Source organism: Zootermopsis nevadensis, unplaced genomic scaffold, assembly GCF_977971745.1.
Source record: "Zootermopsis nevadensis isolate Lab colony 2312 unplaced genomic scaffold, Znev_1.0 Znev_ptg000010l, whole genome shotgun sequence".
NCBI lineage: Eukaryota > Metazoa > Arthropoda > Insecta > Blattodea > Termopsidae > Zootermopsis > Zootermopsis nevadensis.
This window is the reverse complement of record NW_028259142.1, coordinates 4,066,349-4,086,038: the sequence shown is the minus strand read 5'-3', so window position 1 is coordinate 4,086,038 and position 19,690 is coordinate 4,066,349. Positions and strand designations below refer to the sequence as shown.

The 19,690-nt window shown below is 40.5% G+C and overlaps 2 protein-coding genes across 3 annotated transcripts in view; one reads left to right on the top strand and one right to left on the bottom strand.

The window, feature by feature from the left end:
- Positions 1-429: 429 nt before the first annotated feature.
- mRpL38 (mitochondrial ribosomal protein L38) lies at positions 430-6,114 on the bottom strand. The gene is made up of 8 exons (XM_022084677.2): positions 5,823-6,114; positions 5,513-5,668; positions 4,922-5,130; positions 3,636-3,754; positions 3,032-3,190; positions 2,227-2,363; positions 1,429-1,516; positions 430-715 (listed from the first exon to the last, which is right to left on the bottom strand). The coding sequence occupies exons 1-8, from the start codon at positions 5,950-5,952 to the stop codon at positions 511-513; spliced, it is 1,203 nt and encodes a 400-aa protein (XP_021940369.2). The 5' UTR covers positions 5,953-6,114; the 3' UTR covers positions 430-510.
- Positions 6,115-6,274: 160 nt separating this feature from the next.
- LOC110832155 (uncharacterized) overlaps positions 6,275-19,690 on the top strand; it is a 97,060-nt gene continuing 83,644 nt past the window's right edge. Inside the window, exons 1-3 of one of the 2 annotated variants that reach the window (XM_087346249.1) lie at positions 6,275-6,622; positions 6,722-7,199; positions 7,319-7,427. In XM_087346249.1, coding sequence (XP_087202375.1) covers positions 6,739-7,199; positions 7,319-7,427 — 570 coding nt within the window. In that variant the 5' untranslated portion in view covers positions 6,275-6,622; positions 6,722-6,738. The remainder of the gene's footprint in view (positions 6,623-6,721; positions 7,200-7,318; positions 7,428-19,690) is intronic. The other variant, XM_087346248.1, reaches the window with a different exon arrangement.

The window sequence follows — 19,690 nt, the reverse complement described above, 5'->3', positions numbered from 1 at the left end:
CTATGTAAATCGTGATACTTTGATGTGGGGCATTTCAGAGTCTGAAGGATCGGATATTAACAGATTTTAGTTGTATGTATGTTAGATTATTTAACGACACTTTTTAACTGCAGAGCGAGAACACGTGCAACTATTATTAGGGCTTATATTTTCATTCGCCCTTTGCGCAAAGCTCATAAAAGTAAGTACGTGGAGGTTATAGGCCAACCTACGAATTTTGATTAAATTTAGCACCGAGTGGATCGTAACTAAAAATCTGTTGAGTGGACAGAGGGCATGGAGAAACGTCCTTCGTGATGGTGTTGCAATAGAGCTGTTTCATTTTGTAATCAATATCTTGTATTTCAGGCAAATACACACTCCATAATCTTTTGTAGAAATACAGAACACAAACCAGGTGGACCATAAAAACAAACAAAGACAACAAAATGCATGTAAGCCTTTAATATTTTGTTTCGGCAATTATACATTTCACCTCGCGCTATTACGCAAGACAGGAATAGCAACATTTCAGAAATCGTTAATTCTTCCCCATCCCAGTCTGTCTTTCTTCATCTCCACCCTAAGCCACGACAGTAAGCGTTTGTTGTCGGTGGCGAATGCGTTGGGAAACATAGGACGTGGGTCTGGTTTCTTGAACGGGTGAACGTTCTTCAGCTTTTTCATCAGATACTCCTTAGCCACTTGCTTCGGGTCCCTGTGTTTATCCATGTACCTGCAACATTCCAAGGTACTTGTGTGTTATCGGACACATCGCTTTAAAAATAGGTTAGGATAGGTTGGGTTAGGTTAGGTTAGGTTGGGTTGGGTTAGGTTAATGTGTGTGGATAAATGACACATACTTGAAAGTTATTATATTTTATTTCAATAAATGACAACTAACCTAACCTAACCTAACATAACCTAACCTAACCTATTTTTAAAGCGATGTGTCCCGATAACCCACAAGTACCCATTCAAATCATGATGTGTCCAAAGATCTTGAACAATAAAACCTTCCAAATTTCTCAAATTTAAATTAAATATGACTACAAATATGAAATTATAAGCCGGGATATCTCAGTCGGTATAGTGACTAGCTACGGGCTGGACGACCGGGGTTCGATCCCCGACGGGGGCAGAGGATTTTTCCTGTAGCCTCTGCGTCCAGACCGGCTCTGGGGCCCACCCAGCCTCCTCTACAATGGGTACCGGGGTCCTTTCCCGGGGGTAAAGCCGGTCGGGGCGTGATGCTGACCACTCACCCCCATCTAGTGCCGAGGTCAAGGAAGAGAGGAGCTGAAAGATACTCTGAGGCAAAATAATATTACCAACAGCTGTACCAAGTTTCTAAACAGTTACATTTCTGGCAGATTTTCATGAAACAGAACTTAATTTTTAACATCAAGACTAAAAATTGCACATAAAATAAAATCTTAAAAATCTTACAGGTTAAATGGTTGTCTTAGTGGAAACCACTTCTGTGGTCGAATGTAAGGCTCTGGAAAATCATATTCAAACACTGGCTCTTCCATATCTGAAAAGAAAGAAAGGGGTATAAAATTTGTTTCAAAAACAAAAATCTTGCGAGATTCGTAGTCTTCATGATGAGGATGTTCTGCATTTTGGTGTTCTGTAGACTCATCCACATTTCGGAGAAACGTCGGCATCTACTGATAAGTCTACATGGTACCAAAATCCAGAACAAGATCAACAAAAATCTTGCTGCAATTTAATTTCTAGTAGCCTAATGGATATTTTATATGAAAAGAATCATCATACGGACTCCTCTCACTGATCTCTGAGGAAATATCCCAATAAGTAATCAAAATAATTTTTATTTCAAACGTGAGACTGGAACATGTAACGCCTTACAACCGGTATGTATGACGTTTAAAACAGGCCCTGTGGAGGTAGATATGGGCTAATCGTGTTCAAAAATACAAATGAATTATTTAATCTGAAGTAAACATGAACCACATTTTTGCGATAATAATAATAATAATAATAGGAAATAGGAAAACTCCCGTAGCTTTCATTGCGAATACATTCAGTTGAGTCTTCTCAGGCAATCGGCAACATCAGACGGTTGCAAAATATTTCGGGAATGGTCTCGGTCCACTTCATCAAGGAATATTCCTGCCGTAGATGAATATCAAATCCCAGGCGTCCATCCCACGCTGTTTCACTATTAAGAGCCATCATTGTACAACTTACACCAATGAGCAGTGAATTCTTTTAACTTACTGAGTGTATTGTGAAAGAAGTCTGTAATTGATATGTCCCAGTCACTTTGGAAAAATGCAAGCCCAGCAGGTGTGATGTCATCTTGTCTCTCTCGGTAGAACTCCAGCGTCTGGAAGGTTCTCTTCTCTAACTGCAAGCTGTACGGAAATGGATCAATAAAACACAAAAACACCTTTCGACAAAGAAAGAGTGCGCGCGTGATAGTCATTTAATGTCATATCGAGTGCACCGACCTTTAATGCCGAATCAAAACTGGACACTTGCTATTACCAAAGCATTAAACATATGACATTAAAATATAAACTAATAACCAAAATAATGTAATGTCCCCACTTAATGGTGTCTGCACCTTGTCGTGGTGGTGGGGCTCAAGTACCTCAGTGGCCCCAAGAGCTACTGGTAGGGCCTCCCTAGCCAGATTGGTCGAGGGGGAGAGGTCAGACTAAGACAGGTACCCTGGTCCTCCAGGTTGGGGGTTGGTCGCAAGAATAACAACCTCGCACCGTAAAAAGGAAGATGTTTCGAAACCTCAATCAAAGCCTCGGACAGACGGACCTAACAGAAGGACCAAATGGAAGAAGAGAATTGAGGAGGCCATGGACCGAATACGGTCCGGAGAGCCATAGAAGAAGAAGAATATTCATCACTCCACTTCCAAAACTCATGCTCTTGGTACCATTTACTTTTAAAAATAGTGTCTGTTGGATTTTTGATGTTCACGGTGGATGTATGCACAAAGTAAAACAGGATGGAGGACATATTAAAGAGAAAACAGAAGTAGTTAGCATGTGTACGCGGGCATTACCAAGGTCCCTCCTCCTTTAGCCGAGTGTAATCCATCCTCTTCTCCTGTTTGTACAGGATGAACACAAAGCGATGGAAGCCAGTGCCTCGCGGAGGGAAAGGCTGCAAGTAGTTCCACACGACTTCACCCTGGCTAATATCGTTACCTGGGATGTTGCCCCTAAGAAAAAATCAACTCTTGTACATGAGGTAACAAAATCTACTCTTACAAAAGAAAATTATCAGACCAAAAAAAATGTATGTCGAGACCTAGAAAATTCTACATATTGCTAGTGCATACCTACTAGATACAGAAACACTTATGACTGTCAACATTGAAATGTTTCAAACACAGAAATTTATTAAATCATGAGAAACAAAGTCGATATTTACAGACCAGTTACTAATGTTACAACGTATCAAAACTCTATCTGCTACGCATAAATAAAAATGTACAACAAGAAAACTGCTCTAACATTGAATACTTAACTAAAACACAAGACAGTTTGTGTTCAACTGAGAAATACAAAGAATGTTCAGTAAATAAAATCCAAGGGGGTGCGTTTCACTTGTATTTATTACTTATACTCGGACTGTAACACAAGACAGTTAAATGAGTAACTTACACAAACCAATGAACATATTCGGCATCTTGTTTCGTTAGATGTCCGTCAGGGTTTGTGAGAACAAGTGTCCAGAGGGAATTCGGTTCACTGACGTATGTCACTTGGGGAACAGTTGCGGCCTATAATAGTCATAAAAACACACCACCTTCAATGAATAAAGCACACAGTTTCTCAAACATAAGACAAGGAAATATGTTCATAAATCAATGATGTAGTCCAGTGGTCCCCAACGCTGTGCCCATGGGCGCCATGGCACCCGCAAAGGCTTTTTTTGGGTGCACGCGTTGTTACGGAAAGAGGTTATACTGAATAATGAAGGCCGCCTCCACATTTAGTTTCTGAAAATTAGTATCGCTATTTAAGGAGTTGTAGGATGAATTTAATTTTTATTAGCATCAATCAAATGCTGCCCATTTAAATTAATCTCAAATAAAAATTTGCCATTTTTTTCTGGTCCATCACACAGAAATTAGTAAATTATATAAAATATGTCTTATCAACATTTACAATTTATGTTTATTCTTTTATATAGCAAATATAAGAAGAAATAAGGAAAGTGATTTCTGATTCTGTGTCCTGTGATATCTGTTTTGTAATTAGTTTTTAGCAATATATTTGCATCTTAAAAATTGAACATCAAGACAAAAGATATTTGTAGAATCGTAAAAGAAAGAATTTGGAAAGTGGAATACACGTATTCACTGCATTACACCTTTCCAATCTTGCTACACACTTAATACTGAATGTACCCTGAAGACACAAATAGTGTGTTCCTCTGTAATGTTGGTATACCCTCACAAGACAGCACACAACAACCCAGAAGAATGTGTGTTGGAGCTTAACTGTTGGGTTTTAATGATTCTGTAATAAAATAGACGGTTCAGCCGTTCGCTTACAATCTTTAAGAACACTCACTGCACTATACAACCATTTGATGGCGAAAATAGCCACTACATAAGCGAAAGAACATAAATGTTGTGTGATTTGTGTGGAAACGCGCATCTTGAAAAAAATATGTAAACATTTACTTCACGATTTTAAAGCAGAGTAAATTTGTAAATGTATCTTAAGTTGATTTTATTCTCATCTGTATGTAACATGTGTAATATTAAAGATAGTTTTATAGGGAATCAAGTCCAGTTGATTTATCAGCTCAAAAATCATTTAATCGATTTGGATAAAGCTAACAACTGTCTGAGTTCATTTTTGCCCCTTTTTCACCGTATGGTGCACTGGCTTCTGAATGGTAGTGTGATATTAATATAACAAATTTAATCAAATACAACCTCAGATGGTTTAATCACATTTCCTCGGTGTACTGGAAAGCAACTTTCGTCATTTAGCTCGTAGTGTACGTCCAACATCACTCGTGGAGTGAAGTATGCATCACCAAATAGATCATCATACACCCCATAATGTCGGGCAACGCGTCGTATATGGAAAGGTCCGCCTGTTTTCAGCCATTCTTCTTTCACCTCCTTCAGGGAAACCTGAACTATAATAATGAGAAATGTTATTCAAAACCATACATTTCAGACACCCCACAGAAATATGATACCAACTGTTTATTGTGCATCTATGTTTACATTGTTTCAGCCAATGTAAAAATATAAATACATGGCATATTTTTATGAGCTTCAGAATAATTTGATTTTTTTTTCCTGATAAGATTTTTTGTGTATATATAAAAATGAACTTCGTGGTACCTTGCTTCACAGATTTCTTAGATATAAAAAATCTTGACTGAGGAGGAACCATTTTTTTCCGGTTTCTTCACGTTTTACTGTATGATGTTTTAAATGCTACACATACCAGAAGATTAAAGATATTTGACTCTATTTGTAACAACAGTTATTAAATCGAGCTGTACTACTTACGCTGTTTTTTTCTAGAAAGTCTTTCTATTTCTGGATTTGATCTAACAGCTTTTATGATTGCAATTCGTTCCTTGAGTTCCTTTGATCGTGAGGGCTTTGGTTTAGGAAATCCAATGTCAACTTTGAAATTAAGTGATGGATCTTTATAGTTTATCTCTGAAACATAAATAAATTATTTGGTTTATCAAGTTAATTAATTAACTTAACCTGAACATACATTTCCATTTCTATCCTATAAAATGACATGAATCTTGTATTTCTGCCACAAATAGTTTTCACACAGACTTAGGTTAGGTTGAAATTGACCTGCCTTCTAACCGCTGTTTCAAAGTTCTTGCTACACCAGGCGGCTTTCCTCTTATATGATGTCCATATCGGACCAATGCTATTTGCAGGACGCTGACATCTCCTACAAGTAGTTTCAGAAGGGGTCCAGCCATTGTAATCAACTTAATATAAATTCCTGCAGCACAGAAACACCATTGTGAATATGGTTTACAATATGCTTCGGATCAGTATTTTATTAAACGTATTCGCTTCAAGTTAAGATTTAAACAAAATTTTAGCGTGTTGTTTTGTTTATTTTTTGTAGTTTATACAATATTCAAGAGCTTAATTTTTTATTTTGTGGTAAGTCAAGTCAGGAAATACATTATTTTGATTAACTACTGTATTCAGAATTGATCACCAGATGGCAGGAGTTTACAAAGCTGAAAAGGCAACCATATCAGGGTTGACAATAGTACAGTAGAATCATGTTATATTGATTTTTAAAAAATCGGTTATTGGGTAGAAGCACGCGGAAACACCAACATATTTATTGGTGCGTAGAATGATTCTTTCTTCATTATACATGTTTGTAAACAAATATAACAGTTTTAAGGAAAGTAATAGTTGAATAACAAGATTCAGTTGTAAGAGTTGGCGATGATGTTAGTAAACATTGCTCGATTCTAGTAGGTCCCGCCAGTTTGAAGCGAGATGTTGTGAGTTGGTGGTTGAGGAGTGGTTTGTTGTGTTTGTGTTGACGCTACGCCGTCGTGAGTTAACTCCGTGTTTGAATGTTTGCATATCATAGGTTTCATGTTGGAAAACGTTTTTTCTTTTGTGGTAAGCTGATATTTCAGTTATATAATTTCGTCAGTGTTCAGTATCATACATTTATGATGTCATATGTGACAATGTCTAATATTCATGTTTTCTGTTTAGGTACTTTGTGATAAAAGATGACAGATCTTTTGATTCAGCCCGTTACTTCGAGAGGGGACACATTTCCCCGAAGGCTTTTGGATGGCTGTCGATCGTCTGTTGTGAATCGTTATGGTAGGGCCGGGGATTCTTTGGGTTCGGAATTAAAACATAGCAAGAGTGATGACTTGGTGCTACAGAGTGCAGGATTAATTCCATCAGATACTCAACGTACACGATGCGATTCATCCATTCCGAAAACAGTTTGTGTGGTATACGAGGACGACGTGGTGTCTTCACATGTTCTCCCTAAAGCAAATCATTTCAGTGATAATGAAACTGTTGAGGTTAGGCCAACCAATTCTGATAAAGCACCGCGGAAAATTTCAGGTGACTTTTCTGATGTGCAACGAATATCAAATCGCCATGTAGGTTTGTATGATCGTGTGGATCCAGAAGATAGTATCCGGGATATGATAACAGAAAATGATTTTTACAGGTGAGATTGTAAAGCAGATTATCAATTTTATTTATTTTTGTTTGCTTGTTATGTTCAGTCACCTTTTAAAGTATGGGAGTGGGTTTCGCTGTCATATTCGAGGTTTACGTTTGTTTCAGATTTGTATTATTCAAGAAGCATTATGAAAAGTATTTACATCTCTCACAGAAGTATGAGGAAGCAAGGAACATTGCATATTATTTGGAGGAGAAGTATCATGAAATAAAGGTAGGATACTTATTTTGACCTAATTTAAAATTCATACATTTATTGTAATCTGTACCTTTCGTTGATGTTTTTGATCAGCAATTTATTTTGATTTTTGCTGTGACTTGTGATCCTTTATAAACAAAGGAAAACCAAAACAAATGTAATTGGTCTGTGAGATTACCAGATCCATGCCCACAGAAAATTATTTGTTCTCAACTGATAAATGGAATTTATGTACTGTAATTTTTAGTATTAGCTTGTAATTATCAGTATGTGTGTGCCATTTCCATGCTAAGTTAGCTTTAAACACTGCATTACAAATGATTATTGAATGGTTTGTTACTCAATACACTTGGAGTTATATGTTGAAGCAAAATTCTGTGGGCATGCAAACGCCATGCTCTGTAACCAACTGACCTATTGTGCATCCACATAATTTATCCTAAACTATTGTCATTAGGGTTGAACAACTGCATTTGAAGTAAATGAACCAAAGTCGTGCTAGGTTTACACAGTAACACAGCACATGCTGCGAACAGGATCATTGAGTAATCCCAACGTGTTTAATTGTTTTTTCAAGTGACTGGTCTGTTAATAGTTCTTTGGGATTTGTGATTTTAACATCGATGTAGATATAGGTGGTAGTCTTCTGGGTTGCTGCACCTCAGGGCTGAGGATGTAGGCATTGTGTTCCTCTGAAATGTTGGCTCACAGCCTGAATGCTATATTGCACAACATTTGAGATCAGTGCTGTCAGGAAAGTTTTAGTTTTGTTTGTCATTTGTGTATCAAGTATGCATACCCTACACATCTAATTAATTTTATCTAAATATTTGGTGAAACGTAAGCTCCTCTTTAGGGAAAAAGGAAATAAATTAAAAACTTGACTTTTGATGCGTTTGACACGATTTTATAAATATAAAATTTTTTATAAATATTTTACTGTAATCTGTTTTAATTTGGAAGTTGCTGTTTTTATGTATTGCTTTTCCATGTTTAGAGACCTCTTTTGTATATGTATGTTTTTTTTTCTATTTAGAATAAGATGTTTTGTGGATAACGTTCAGTTTCATTGTGTATCTCGAATCACAGATTTTGTTCCGATCGCCGGATTAATCGAAAGTAAGCTGTATTTACTCGACACATTTTAATAATGCATGTTGCCTGGTCTGATGTCACTACCCGATGCAGAATGCTGAAATCTGTTCTTGCTGTACTCTTTTTCGTGTTTCATATGCACAGCCTCGTCTTGTTCGCTGTCGTTTGCATATGCATGTTATGGTTTTAGTGGACATGGCACAGGTTTTGGGAAGTGTCCAACACATTCCTACCATTCCCTGCCGTGAAGGACTTTTTTTTTTCTGGTTTCTGACCTCTTCATTGATTTCTCTAACGAATTGCTCATTTCACGATCATGTATCGCTCAGTGACTGCTGTAATATTTGAGTACACGCCACAGTAAGGCAAGCCTCTGTTGGTTTTTAGATACAACATTGAATTTTGCTGTACGATAACAGACGAGAAATGAGAATTGTTAGTGAATTCTACATTTAACGTGTTCACTGTTTATTTTTTGGAACGTCAGATGACTGCTTGAAAGTTAAATGATAAATCGATAATCTTGCAACATTGTTACGAAATAAATGCTATTAAATTCAGCTGGCTTGCTCACAACGCATCAGACATATTTCGACCATGTCATGGCAACATGTGCCTTACGTATTTCTCACAGACTTTTGTTTTCTAAGGATCCGTGGAGTCTTTGTTTTAAATATTTCATTCAGCTTCAGACCACCGCTATTCGCCGTGCCTCAATAACATCCACCCTCAATCTTCACTGGTTGGGAGACAATGAGCGATTGAAGATGATAACTAAATTTGAATTAACGAGTGAAATTCTTCTTCAGACGTGTTTTTATTTGCATAGGGTCGAATGGCATCTAATTTTACACACTGGTTTTCTGTTATAATAGCTGTTTTGACTCCACATCCTGTCTTGTACCGGTTTATGATCTCTGTTTGTGCCGTGTGCTGATTTGTATTGTCTGCGTCTACGTTCAGATCGGAATCGTGCACGTTTTCTGCAGGAGGACGTCAGCATGACTGGTGAATCGTGGAGTGACACCGATCTTTATCGTGATCAATAATAACTGTGTGAAAACCACACGACGTTTAGAGAGCGTTGCCATTATTTTCATGACGTGAAGTTTTTGAAACCTGCATCACATTTTGGTGACTTACCTGAACTTTTTTTACGCGTTCCTATGGACTACGCAGAAGATTTGCCCTTCGTGGAATTCCCGTTAAAAGCTTTTTCGCGTTGTCTGTGTTTCTTATACCAGATCTGCAGGAGGATAGAAAATCGTTGAAGTGCAGAGGAAACTGTGGCTGTTTTTTTTTAAAAATATTCAGAATTTGGCAAACGTCGACATATTCTGAACTGATACCTTGTTACTGTATATGTGTCAATTCCAGAGACGTTTATGTTGGAACAGTAATTTCCATGCAAAATTTTACTGAATTCCAGGATTAATCAGAATTCTTTAAAGAGCACTCGGTACTTACGCCCATATTTGCTTCAGATGTGTGAACCCGTTTAGTTCGTAAATATTTACCAAACTAATTCCCACTTCAGAATCAGTTCGTCGCTGTTCGCCTTGTGCAAGACAATGTCTGTGTGTGTGTTATTAACATTTACGCTTCATTAACTTTGTCATGACAACGGATTCATGTGGAACCCGAGGTCCTTGTCGTATGCGTAAGTGCCGTGATGTTAAATTAGGGGTGGGAGATTAGACACTAGATGAAGTTAGGTGGTGAGCTTCAAGCTTCGGCCTCATTACTCCCGGTTCCCATTAGATTGGAGGCTGCAGATCTTCGTGATTGGTGCAATTATTTGTTTTCTTACTACATATTTATTTTTATTTTATTTAGTGTTCAGTCTGACGGCAGGTCCATATGAACAGGATCCTTCCATCCTTTTCTCGGACTGGGACCTGTTCATATACGTTCTTGGCAGATGATCCAGAAGTGGTTTGCCATTGCCTTCTTCTGTGTGTGAATGGAGTAATTGTTGGGATGCCACGGAGAAACCGGGGAAGAAGCCCCCGGAGGAAAACTCCTTGTTGCCTAGACCACGGCCTTGCCCAACACAAGTTATAAATTCGGGCAACCCCGGGAATCGAACCCGAGATATATTGCACAGACAATTTGTCGCGTCACGACCGGCGTTGTTCCTTCGCCTTGCCCAGTTTATGTTCTTGAGGTGGACGTCATGGCAATTGCGGGCTGAATGTGGCGATGACGCGATCCGGTATTGGCGTTCGCCTTTAGGCAGACAGGTGCAGCACACATCCGCCCGTCCTCTGAGGAGTAGTTTTCCTTGTCTCGTGGCATGGTTGTCCTGCGCCCCGCCATTTCCATGCCAGTGTTTCACTGTCCATGTCGGTCGGTGTAGTTCGCGTCTGCATTCTCCAGTAGTTGACTCTGGCTTCTTTCGTTACGCCTTGGTTTATGCAACGGGACTGCAAAACAGATGGCTGCCGGTAAAAAAATATTCTCGCGTCGGTATGTTATGTTATTTTGGGCGTTGCTACTGAGCAGAGAATACGAAGAGCGTGTTATTCTAATCTCTCCCATCTTGACCTCATCATACACTTCACATTAGGTCACTCACTGATCCACACACAAATATTTCATGAATGGTCTCCTTCAAATCTCTTGGGATGAAATTCTGGGCCTTCAGGATTGTTTTGACATTGAATAAATTGTATATTAAGCCAACTGTAGATGAAGCAATTCCAAAAACTGATTATAGGCTAAAAATGTTATTGTATGGCGCATTTAGGAGCGGAGATTGTGCTTCAAACTGTAAAGTTTCTCACCTCACCAGTAGTCCGCACCTCAGGTTGAGAAATACTGCCATATTTCTGCCAGTCCATCGTCTATGTAACCTCCATTTGCAGCAGTAGAGGGCCCTGATGATGGAGGCTGCAAGTGCCTATGAAACGTCGGTTTGTGTTTTTGTTAAATGTTTTAAATCGATCAATTCATTCGTTTATCCTATGCCTGTATAGAATTCCGTCCTTGATCATGGCCCGTTTTCGGGAGCGAGTCTACAGTTCGATTCCCACAACTCAGAATGCAGTTATGTTTCTGTCTCACTGCTCTTTGTATCTGAAACGAGCGAACTTTAAACTGACTAGACAAGATTGTCGCTTAAAATTAGTGTCGCGTGTCTGTAAACACCGTCATAACGGAGAACTGGTGCGTCATGAAGTTCCTGCTGGACGGACTGACTCATCTCAAAGTCATTCTGGCGTAACAATTAATAGGCCCTTCAGAGGATGGTTCTAAGTTGTGGTGGAAGCCTATCTCCAGGAGTTACGTTCATCGTAAAAGCAATGTGAAGGAGCGTGCAGATATTGGAAGCGGCCTTTGTGTTGTTAGCAGGGTTAATTGCTGTCTTCTTAATTTTTGTGTCATTGTGTGACAATGCAGCCTACTGCTGAAGTTATGTACCGCACAATTATTGTACAGTTTCATAACAGCGACCTCCTGTTTGCGATTATGCGTGTTATCCTGTGTCACGCATCATTTCACAAGACCCTGCATTTAGCCCACGTATCAGGGTCACTTATTCAAGGCGACGTTTAGTAACCACGGCATTTAGCACTACACGATCACTGAAATGTTGGTAATACTGGTGTCCCGCCTGCGCCTACAGGCATGAAGATAGACTGAAACGAAATTCGAAGAACCAAAATTATTTTTCGTTTTATAAAGATTTTATTTTCGTAATAATAGTTTACGAATTGGTTCCTAACTTTTGGGGCCTAGAATAACTTCCAGTTTCTTCTTTTTGATTTGTTGTTTGAACAAATGTTTTACTGTAATCCTGTACGATCTATATTTTGTTAAATGTCTTAGTTTAAAGTGTAGGCCATGAATTTTGAACATCACATTTTTGTCATTCTTTGTTGTCAGGAATTATAATTATGCGATACTGAAAAATGACCTGAGTGTGAGCGCCATTTCTTAGGTTAGTGCCGCAACGTCGCCTGTATTCGTGTATGTTTTTTGCCTTTCCCGTCCTGCCTGTGTCATGAGGTGGCCGCCAGCAGTAAAGTAAAGTAGGGAAGTGGAATTTAGCCCACGCGTAGGTCGTTCGTGTGAGGAGGAAGGCGATAAACATATGAATATATTATTCAAATGTTTGGGAACGAGAAAGTGGAAGCCATCTTGTAAGAAAATATTACATTATATCTTATTTAACAAACACTGGAAAATTTCTGTAAATTGGGGAATATAATTTGAGATGTAGCCTTTCGGCTATGCGTGACCCATATTTTACCGCTTTTCGTATTCCAAACGGCACAGCTCCCAAATATCCTTCATGTGTGTTTGGTGTTAAGAAATATCAAAAGGTTTTGGGAAGAAATCTCATTGCCTGCACTCTTTAAAATGTCGAGACTCTTCGGCAATGCGCGGAAGAACAACGTTCATTTGTCTGTGTCGATGCATAATTTAGTGCGTTAAATACCGTCGGTTTTTGGTTGATATTTCGCACAGTTATTTTGGTATGAGTTGACAAAAAAGAAATGTCTGTCACAATACTTAGATACTATGTGTTATGATCTGTGTCTCTATAAATTTAACACGTCTACCTTTAATGGATTGAGAGTGGCTGTACATTTGTTTGCAGTCAGAACACGCTGTGTTTCTTAGTCCGTCGCGTTCAGGGTGTTGCCCATCTGCACGCGAGTTTCCGTTTGCCAAAAAGGCCTTCCGTAGCACAGGTTCTGCTGGAGATAAGTGGCCTCTGGCTAGGCCAACAACCTGGGAGGTCAGTCGTAAGATAGGCTACTGCAGTTTTAATCTGTCTTCCTTATTGGTCCTCTTGGGAATGGATGCCAGAAGACGCGCGTAGCTTACAAACGCCTGGGTGGAAGAGTTAAAGGCAGTAGTTAGTTGTAAGACACGTTTGCTTGAATAGAAGATGACCAAATGCTGCAAGTGTTTGTCATGGTCACTGTGACAACTGTTTTACATACAAATTTTGCTTTCAAATGCGGACGAACACATCTTAAATGGTCGAGGCAGGTCTGCAGGCAGGCGCCATCACAGGGCACCAGAGGGCGTGAATTTGAAGCTCCACGCTAGGCTGTACATTGAGGTGGCTGGTTAGATTCACGTTCCGTGCGGTTTTACTCCTTAGGACACAACGTGCTGGGTGGGACGAAGACAAAGTCTCGTTTAGCCCTTAGACAGGAGAGAAGTTGTTAAGTGTATTTCGGGTGACATTTCATATACGAGGTGCGATCGAAAGGTTTCCAGACTGCGCGTATAAAAACCCGTACACTTATCTCAGGTATTAAATTCATCCATCACCCTCGAAGTAGTTCCCCTGGGAGTGAACACAACGATCCCAGCGCCGCTGCCAAGCCTGGAAGCATCCCTGGAAATCTTTCTTTGTCAGCCTGTCAAGCACCATCTGCGATTCTGCCTGAATCTCTTCTATCGTCTCAAATCTCCTTCCCTTTAGCTGAATTTTCATCTTTGGGAAGAGGAAGAAGTCACACGCAGCTTAGGAAGGAAGTTGCGGTCGGTTCTTGCAAGATCGTTGAGCTCCTGACAAACGAGAAGTCGATTCTGCTTCTGGTCCTCTGACAGGATACGTCGCATGTGGAGTTCTTCCTTTAGAATCAGCTGACAGGTCACATAGCCTATCCCAACAATGTCGCACAAGTCGTTGATGGTACGACGTCGATCTTCGTGAATGGCCTGCCGAATCTTCGTAACATTTTCGGGCGTTGTGCTCGAAGATGGTCGTCCAGAACGCTCGTCATCATCGACAGAGGTTCGGCCATTTTTAAAACGTGAATGCCACACAAAAGTTTGTGCACGACCCATTGCGGACTCCCCAAATGCTTGCTTTAGCATTTCATAGGTTTCCGTAGCCGTTTTGGCGAGTCTTTGGCAAAATTTGATGCACACGCCATTCCGAAATCGCAGGAGGGTCGGTGTAATGCACTACCAAAACGCCCGTAACTAAGAAACAAATGCTAATTCGATGATGCCGGCTGGCACACTGATTCACTATGAATGTAGGCCGCACCCCCTAGCGGCAGAAGCTCGTACTACATCCGGTTCGCCCGCTGTAGACACAGTCTTAAAACGTTCCGATCGCACCTCGTACTTGCGAAACTCCAGGCATCTTCTGCCGGGCATTACTGCGCAAAACCCCAAAAGGCAGTTATCGTCGGATGTGTTTTGTTGGTTCGTGCACATTTCCAGTGAACTGTGATCAGACTGTACACACTTCTTGTTGCGTAGTAATTCCGAGAATTCGGTTTGTTTTTCTTAACATTGTTTTTGGAGCATAATACGACGGGGTTCTTTGGTACTAGACGCGTTCTTGCGTGGTATTTAGAGTAGGAATGCGGAGTTTCTGGTACTGTTAGAGAGATGCTGTTCTTGCAAGAGAATTCCTGCCCGCCCAAAAGCAGGCCGTAGGAGGGCCGATGAGGAATGCGACAAGCGGGTGTTTTCGTTCTCTTATTCAACCCAGACCTGTCGTCCTTGACGAGAATTTATGTTGAACTTCGGATGGGAAAGGAACACAAGAGATGATGTTTCCCGGATACTTCTCTCATCACCGCGTGCGACCTTCAAATAATGTAGGAGTATGTATGTGCTTGGAAGTTGGTGCTCAGACCTTATTCATATCGCTGAGTGAATGAATAGGACTCGAAACGGCAAAGTTTCTGAGTACGAGTGGAAAGGAATTTGCTGTTTTGGCCTGCAGTCTTTATTTAAGAGCGCAGATAACATGTTACATCATAATTCTCCGTGTCTGTTCCCCCAAATAACTTCTGAACCAATTCACAGATTTTAAGGAAACTTGGTGTGAACACCATATTACTAAATGGCATCCCACTTATGTAAATTTAACTTTCGTGTCTTTATTTGTACTAACACAGCGGCCGTGCGAAGTTGTGTGTGGAAGGTTTGAAGTAGAAAGAAGTTTTGTTTATAATTTTGCAGTCTTCCGTTACGTCTTGTCTCTTAGATCGTAGGATTTGTATGTTTGTGTGTATATACGAGGTGCGATCGGAAAGTTTCCAGACTGCGCGTATAAAAACCCGTACACTTATCTCAGGTATTAAATTCATCCATCACCCTCGAAGTAGTTCCCCTGGGAGTGAACACAACGATCCCAGCGCCGCTGCCAAGCCTGGAAGCATCCCTGGAAATCTTTCTTTGTCAGCCTGTCAAGCACCATCTGCGATTCTGCCTGAATCTCTTCTATCGTCTCAAATCTCCTTCCCTTTAGCTGAATTTCCATCTTTGGGAAGAGGAAGAAGTCACACGGAGCTTAGAAAAGAAGTTGGGGTCGGTTCTTGCAAGATCTTTGAGCTCCTGACAAACGAGAAGTCGATTCTGCTTCTGGTCCTCAGACAGGATGCGTCGCATGTGGAGTTCTTCCTTTAGAATCAGCTGACAGGTCCCATAGCCTATCCCAACAATGTCGCACAAGTCGTTGATGGTACGACGTCGATCTTCGTCAATGGCCTGCCGAATCTTCGTAACATTTTCGGGCGTTGTGCTCGAAGATGTTCGTCCAGAACGCTCGTCATCATCGACAGAGGTTCGGCCATTTTTAAAACGTGAATGCCACACAAAAGTTTGTGCACGACCCATTGCGGACTCCCCAAATGCTTGCTTTAGCATTTCATAGGTTTCCGTAGCCGTTTTGGCGAGTCTTTGGCAAAATTTGATTTGTTCATGAAAATCCGCCATTCCGAAATCGCAGGAGGGTCGGTGTAATGCACTACCAAAACGCCCGTAACTAAGAAACAAATGCTAATTCGATGATGCCGGCTGGCACACTGATTCACTATGAATGTAGGCCGCACCCCCTAGCGGAAGAAGCTCGTACTACATCCGGTTCGCCCGCTATTGACACAGTCTGGAAACTTTCCGATCGCACCTCGTATTTCTGTGTGTGTGAAGTTCAATTATTGACCGGGGAGGTTGGTAGTCTCTTACATGAGGGTTTACCTGCTTTTGGTATTAATATGTCTTTCTTCGTACGTGATTGTTGTGGAGTTCCTTCCAGTAGCAGTTTTTTCCTGCCTTCCGACAAGGGAAGGTCCACAGTTTTCTGAAAGTGGCAGTAGCCGTTTATTTTACCATTTTGCTTTGAGGTGGAGGCGGAGGAGGTGTCAGATACTGTATAGTAATTTTTCTCTGTCATTGCAGGAAACACTTTCTTGGTTTTTATTTTTTACTCCCCCCTCAGCAAACTCTAACCTTTGGTGTTTCGTATTAACCTAGTTTCCATGTTTCCATACCTACGCCTAGGCCGTTGCATATGAAATTGAGGGGACACGTAATTTCCAAATTATTTCTTCGCAATTTTTCATACATCATTGACCTTTTTATTTGTTGCTGATACGACCCCGTTGTAAGCAACCTAATGACACAACAAAAAATCCGAATTTATTTCCTTGGATTTGGTTAAATGTCCACCACATCGAAAATTGGTTCACGTAAAAGTACGTGTTAGATCTTGGTGTGAACTGCAGTTTGTTAAAAAGCGTAGTAAGATTAGAATTTGAGGATCTCACGACGTTGAGTACGAAGATATCTTTCTTCTGGGCTGTAGCTGCTCACAGAAGACGATCATCGTCAGCGTATTATAAGTCTTTATGACGAAATACGTCAGTCAGGATATCCGGTGTGTTGCCCGAGATTTGAACCGGGATCCCCAATTACGAAGTAGAGGCTTTAACCATTCTACTTTTTTTGGTTTATAAAACGTGGAAATTCGTCCATTAAGTTGACGTTACAAATACATTATAGTTGATACAGCTTTCACCTCGTATTCGTGATGTAACCTGCTGGAGCGTGTGTGAAGTGTTGCTGTCTTGGATGGCGAGGTTTTCCGTTCCGTTGTTATCCGCGGTCCTGCAGACCAGCTGACTTAAGATCGTTATCCTGAGATATGCTTACACACTGAGCACGTAAGTTTACTGTAACTCCGCCCCTTATTTAAATGTGAAAAGGAGACCAAAATGAACTAGGATATGGGAGATGGTTTTGTAAACGAAGAAATTGTCAGTTTTAAGGTTATAATGACACTGAATATTCCGATGGTCTTCTGGGTTCTGACTCCGAATGGACTTGTAGATGTGAACCAACGTTTTTGATGAACATACTGCATTCATCTTCAGGGCTGAAGTGATTTCAGTGGACAGCCAACAAGGGATGGTTCTCCTATAGATTGGGTTGTGGGTAATATCGCCTCACGACGAAATTTCGAACAGGGTCTCGGACTTTACCGGTGGTGGGTTCTTGTGAACGCGGTTATGAATCTTCGGATTTCATAAAAGGCAGGACATTTGTTGACTGCTGCACGGATTTAAGATTCTGCCAGGTTAGCCTAATATTGCTCTCTTTTGCGTTGAGACATCATTTTTCGCAGGCAGACAAGTTTTGAATAATATTAAACAGCACAGTGCGTCGTAGTACTCCGGCCACCTTATACGCTTGTGCTGTAGAACGACGCCCCACCCACAGACAAGGCGCCAGACGTCTTTTCTCGGGCGATGCGATTGATCATTTCCAGCATTCCAGAATCCATTGTTCTGAGGGTCGCGAAGTAACCGTAATTCATGTACGCCGTCTTTACGTATAAGGAAGTTGCTCAAGTGTCTACGTTTTAATGGTGTGCCTTTAAAGATTGCGACTTAAATGAAAACTATTTTTGTTACGCGGTGAATATATCACTGTCGTGTATAAGTATATTATTTTATGGGATTTTATTCACATCTGAAAACTTTGTTTTGAGGAGATCGTAGAACCAAGTCTTTCTGAATACTGTGCTCGAAATTGGATGCAGTAAACATTCATCCAATTGTGTGTCCCGGACTAAACAGATAAGAATTTTTAAGTGAGCGCTGAACCGAATGTTTGGACTAATAATCTGATTGATAGTTGGAGCTGTTTTCGATTGTTTCCTTAGGTGGTCATCGTCGTGCGGGTTCGTGGTAGACGTTGCCCATTACCGCTGTTGCTTCGGTGGCTGGGAATATATTTTTCAGCCAATGTGTGGCTAATGGGGACATTGCTTCTTGTCGGCTACGTGACTTGTCTGCCTCAGTAGCTGACAGTCGTGTTGCCTTCTCATTCCGGTTCACCGGGTCACCATTTTCTTTGTGTCTTGGACGCAGAACTGTTGTTGCGTAAAGTAAGTTACACGCAACACCATTTACGAGTTTCCTTTCAAGATGGATTCTAAATTAACAGTTCTTCTCGTTGTTCTCGATTTGAGATCTTCCTGGTAATTTTAAAATCTAAATTAGCTCCTCATAACAGAGTTCTCCCCTAGAACCCAAAATTTGTTTAGCCAGTGAAGAAGATACTCGAATTCTATGAATCCTGAAGATATATTACCGCGTTCACAATAACACGCCGCGTGCTGTTCTTCTCGTAACATCCTGCTCAGATATTTGCTGCATCCTAAGTGCAGAGGATGGAAATAGCGCGTTCATTAATCCTCTTCTTTAATGACGGCTACCCGAAGTGACGACTCCCGGTTCTGTTTCCACATGTCAGTGTCGCGAGGCCGGCCAGTCTATTTGTACGGCACGAGAGGAAATAGAACTCCGTGCTGTTTCATCCCTCCGTGTACAGTCAACTCTTTCTGGGAGGAGGCCGCTAAGAAAATCCCCGAGAAAGTCAGGTCGTTGTGATTTATTTCCTGAGCTCAAGATTGTCACGAGCTTGAGATGAGAACAGCTACGAATAAACCCGAAATGTTAAAAAAAAAAAGACTTAGATTGATGTGATTTGAACCAGGCCCGAACACGAGCATTTTGCCACCAGGTGCAGGCACGTCTACCGTGTGTCGTCTGGTAGAAGTTTACTGGCATTTCAGATATGCTTGTTGCCTCCGTCATCAGGTTGATCAAAGTTTGATATCCGTATCAAGAAACTAATAAAATTGTAGTGTTCAATTAATTAAATAAGATATTTGATACGTAAAGATTACCGATTCCAAACTGAGCTTCTCCCTATTTTAATATAATTTAATTATAATTGTACTTCGTTACTGATGTTCTTAAATACGTTCGCTTGAAATTACACGTTTCATACAAATTGTTTGTTCTTTGTGCTGAGCTGCCTACGTTAAATACCCTCGATCCTATTTAAATTTTGGCTGTATCAGGCGTTTGTCGGCGTACTTAACAGCAATGAAGCGAGAAACCATTAGC

Coding starts and splice junctions, on each gene's coding strand:
- mRpL38 (XM_022084677.2), bottom strand. CDS start 5,952: ATGGCTGGACCCCTTCTGAAACTACTTGTAGGAGATGTCAGCGTCCTG. Junction 5,131..5,512: donor ACTTTCTAGAAAAAAACAGC/GTAAGTAGTACA, acceptor TCATTATTATAG/TTCAGGTTTCCCTGAAGGAG. Junction 3,191..3,635: donor GAATATGTTCATTGGTTTGT/GTAAGTTACTCA, acceptor ATTTTTTCTTAG/GGGCAACATCCCAGGTAACG.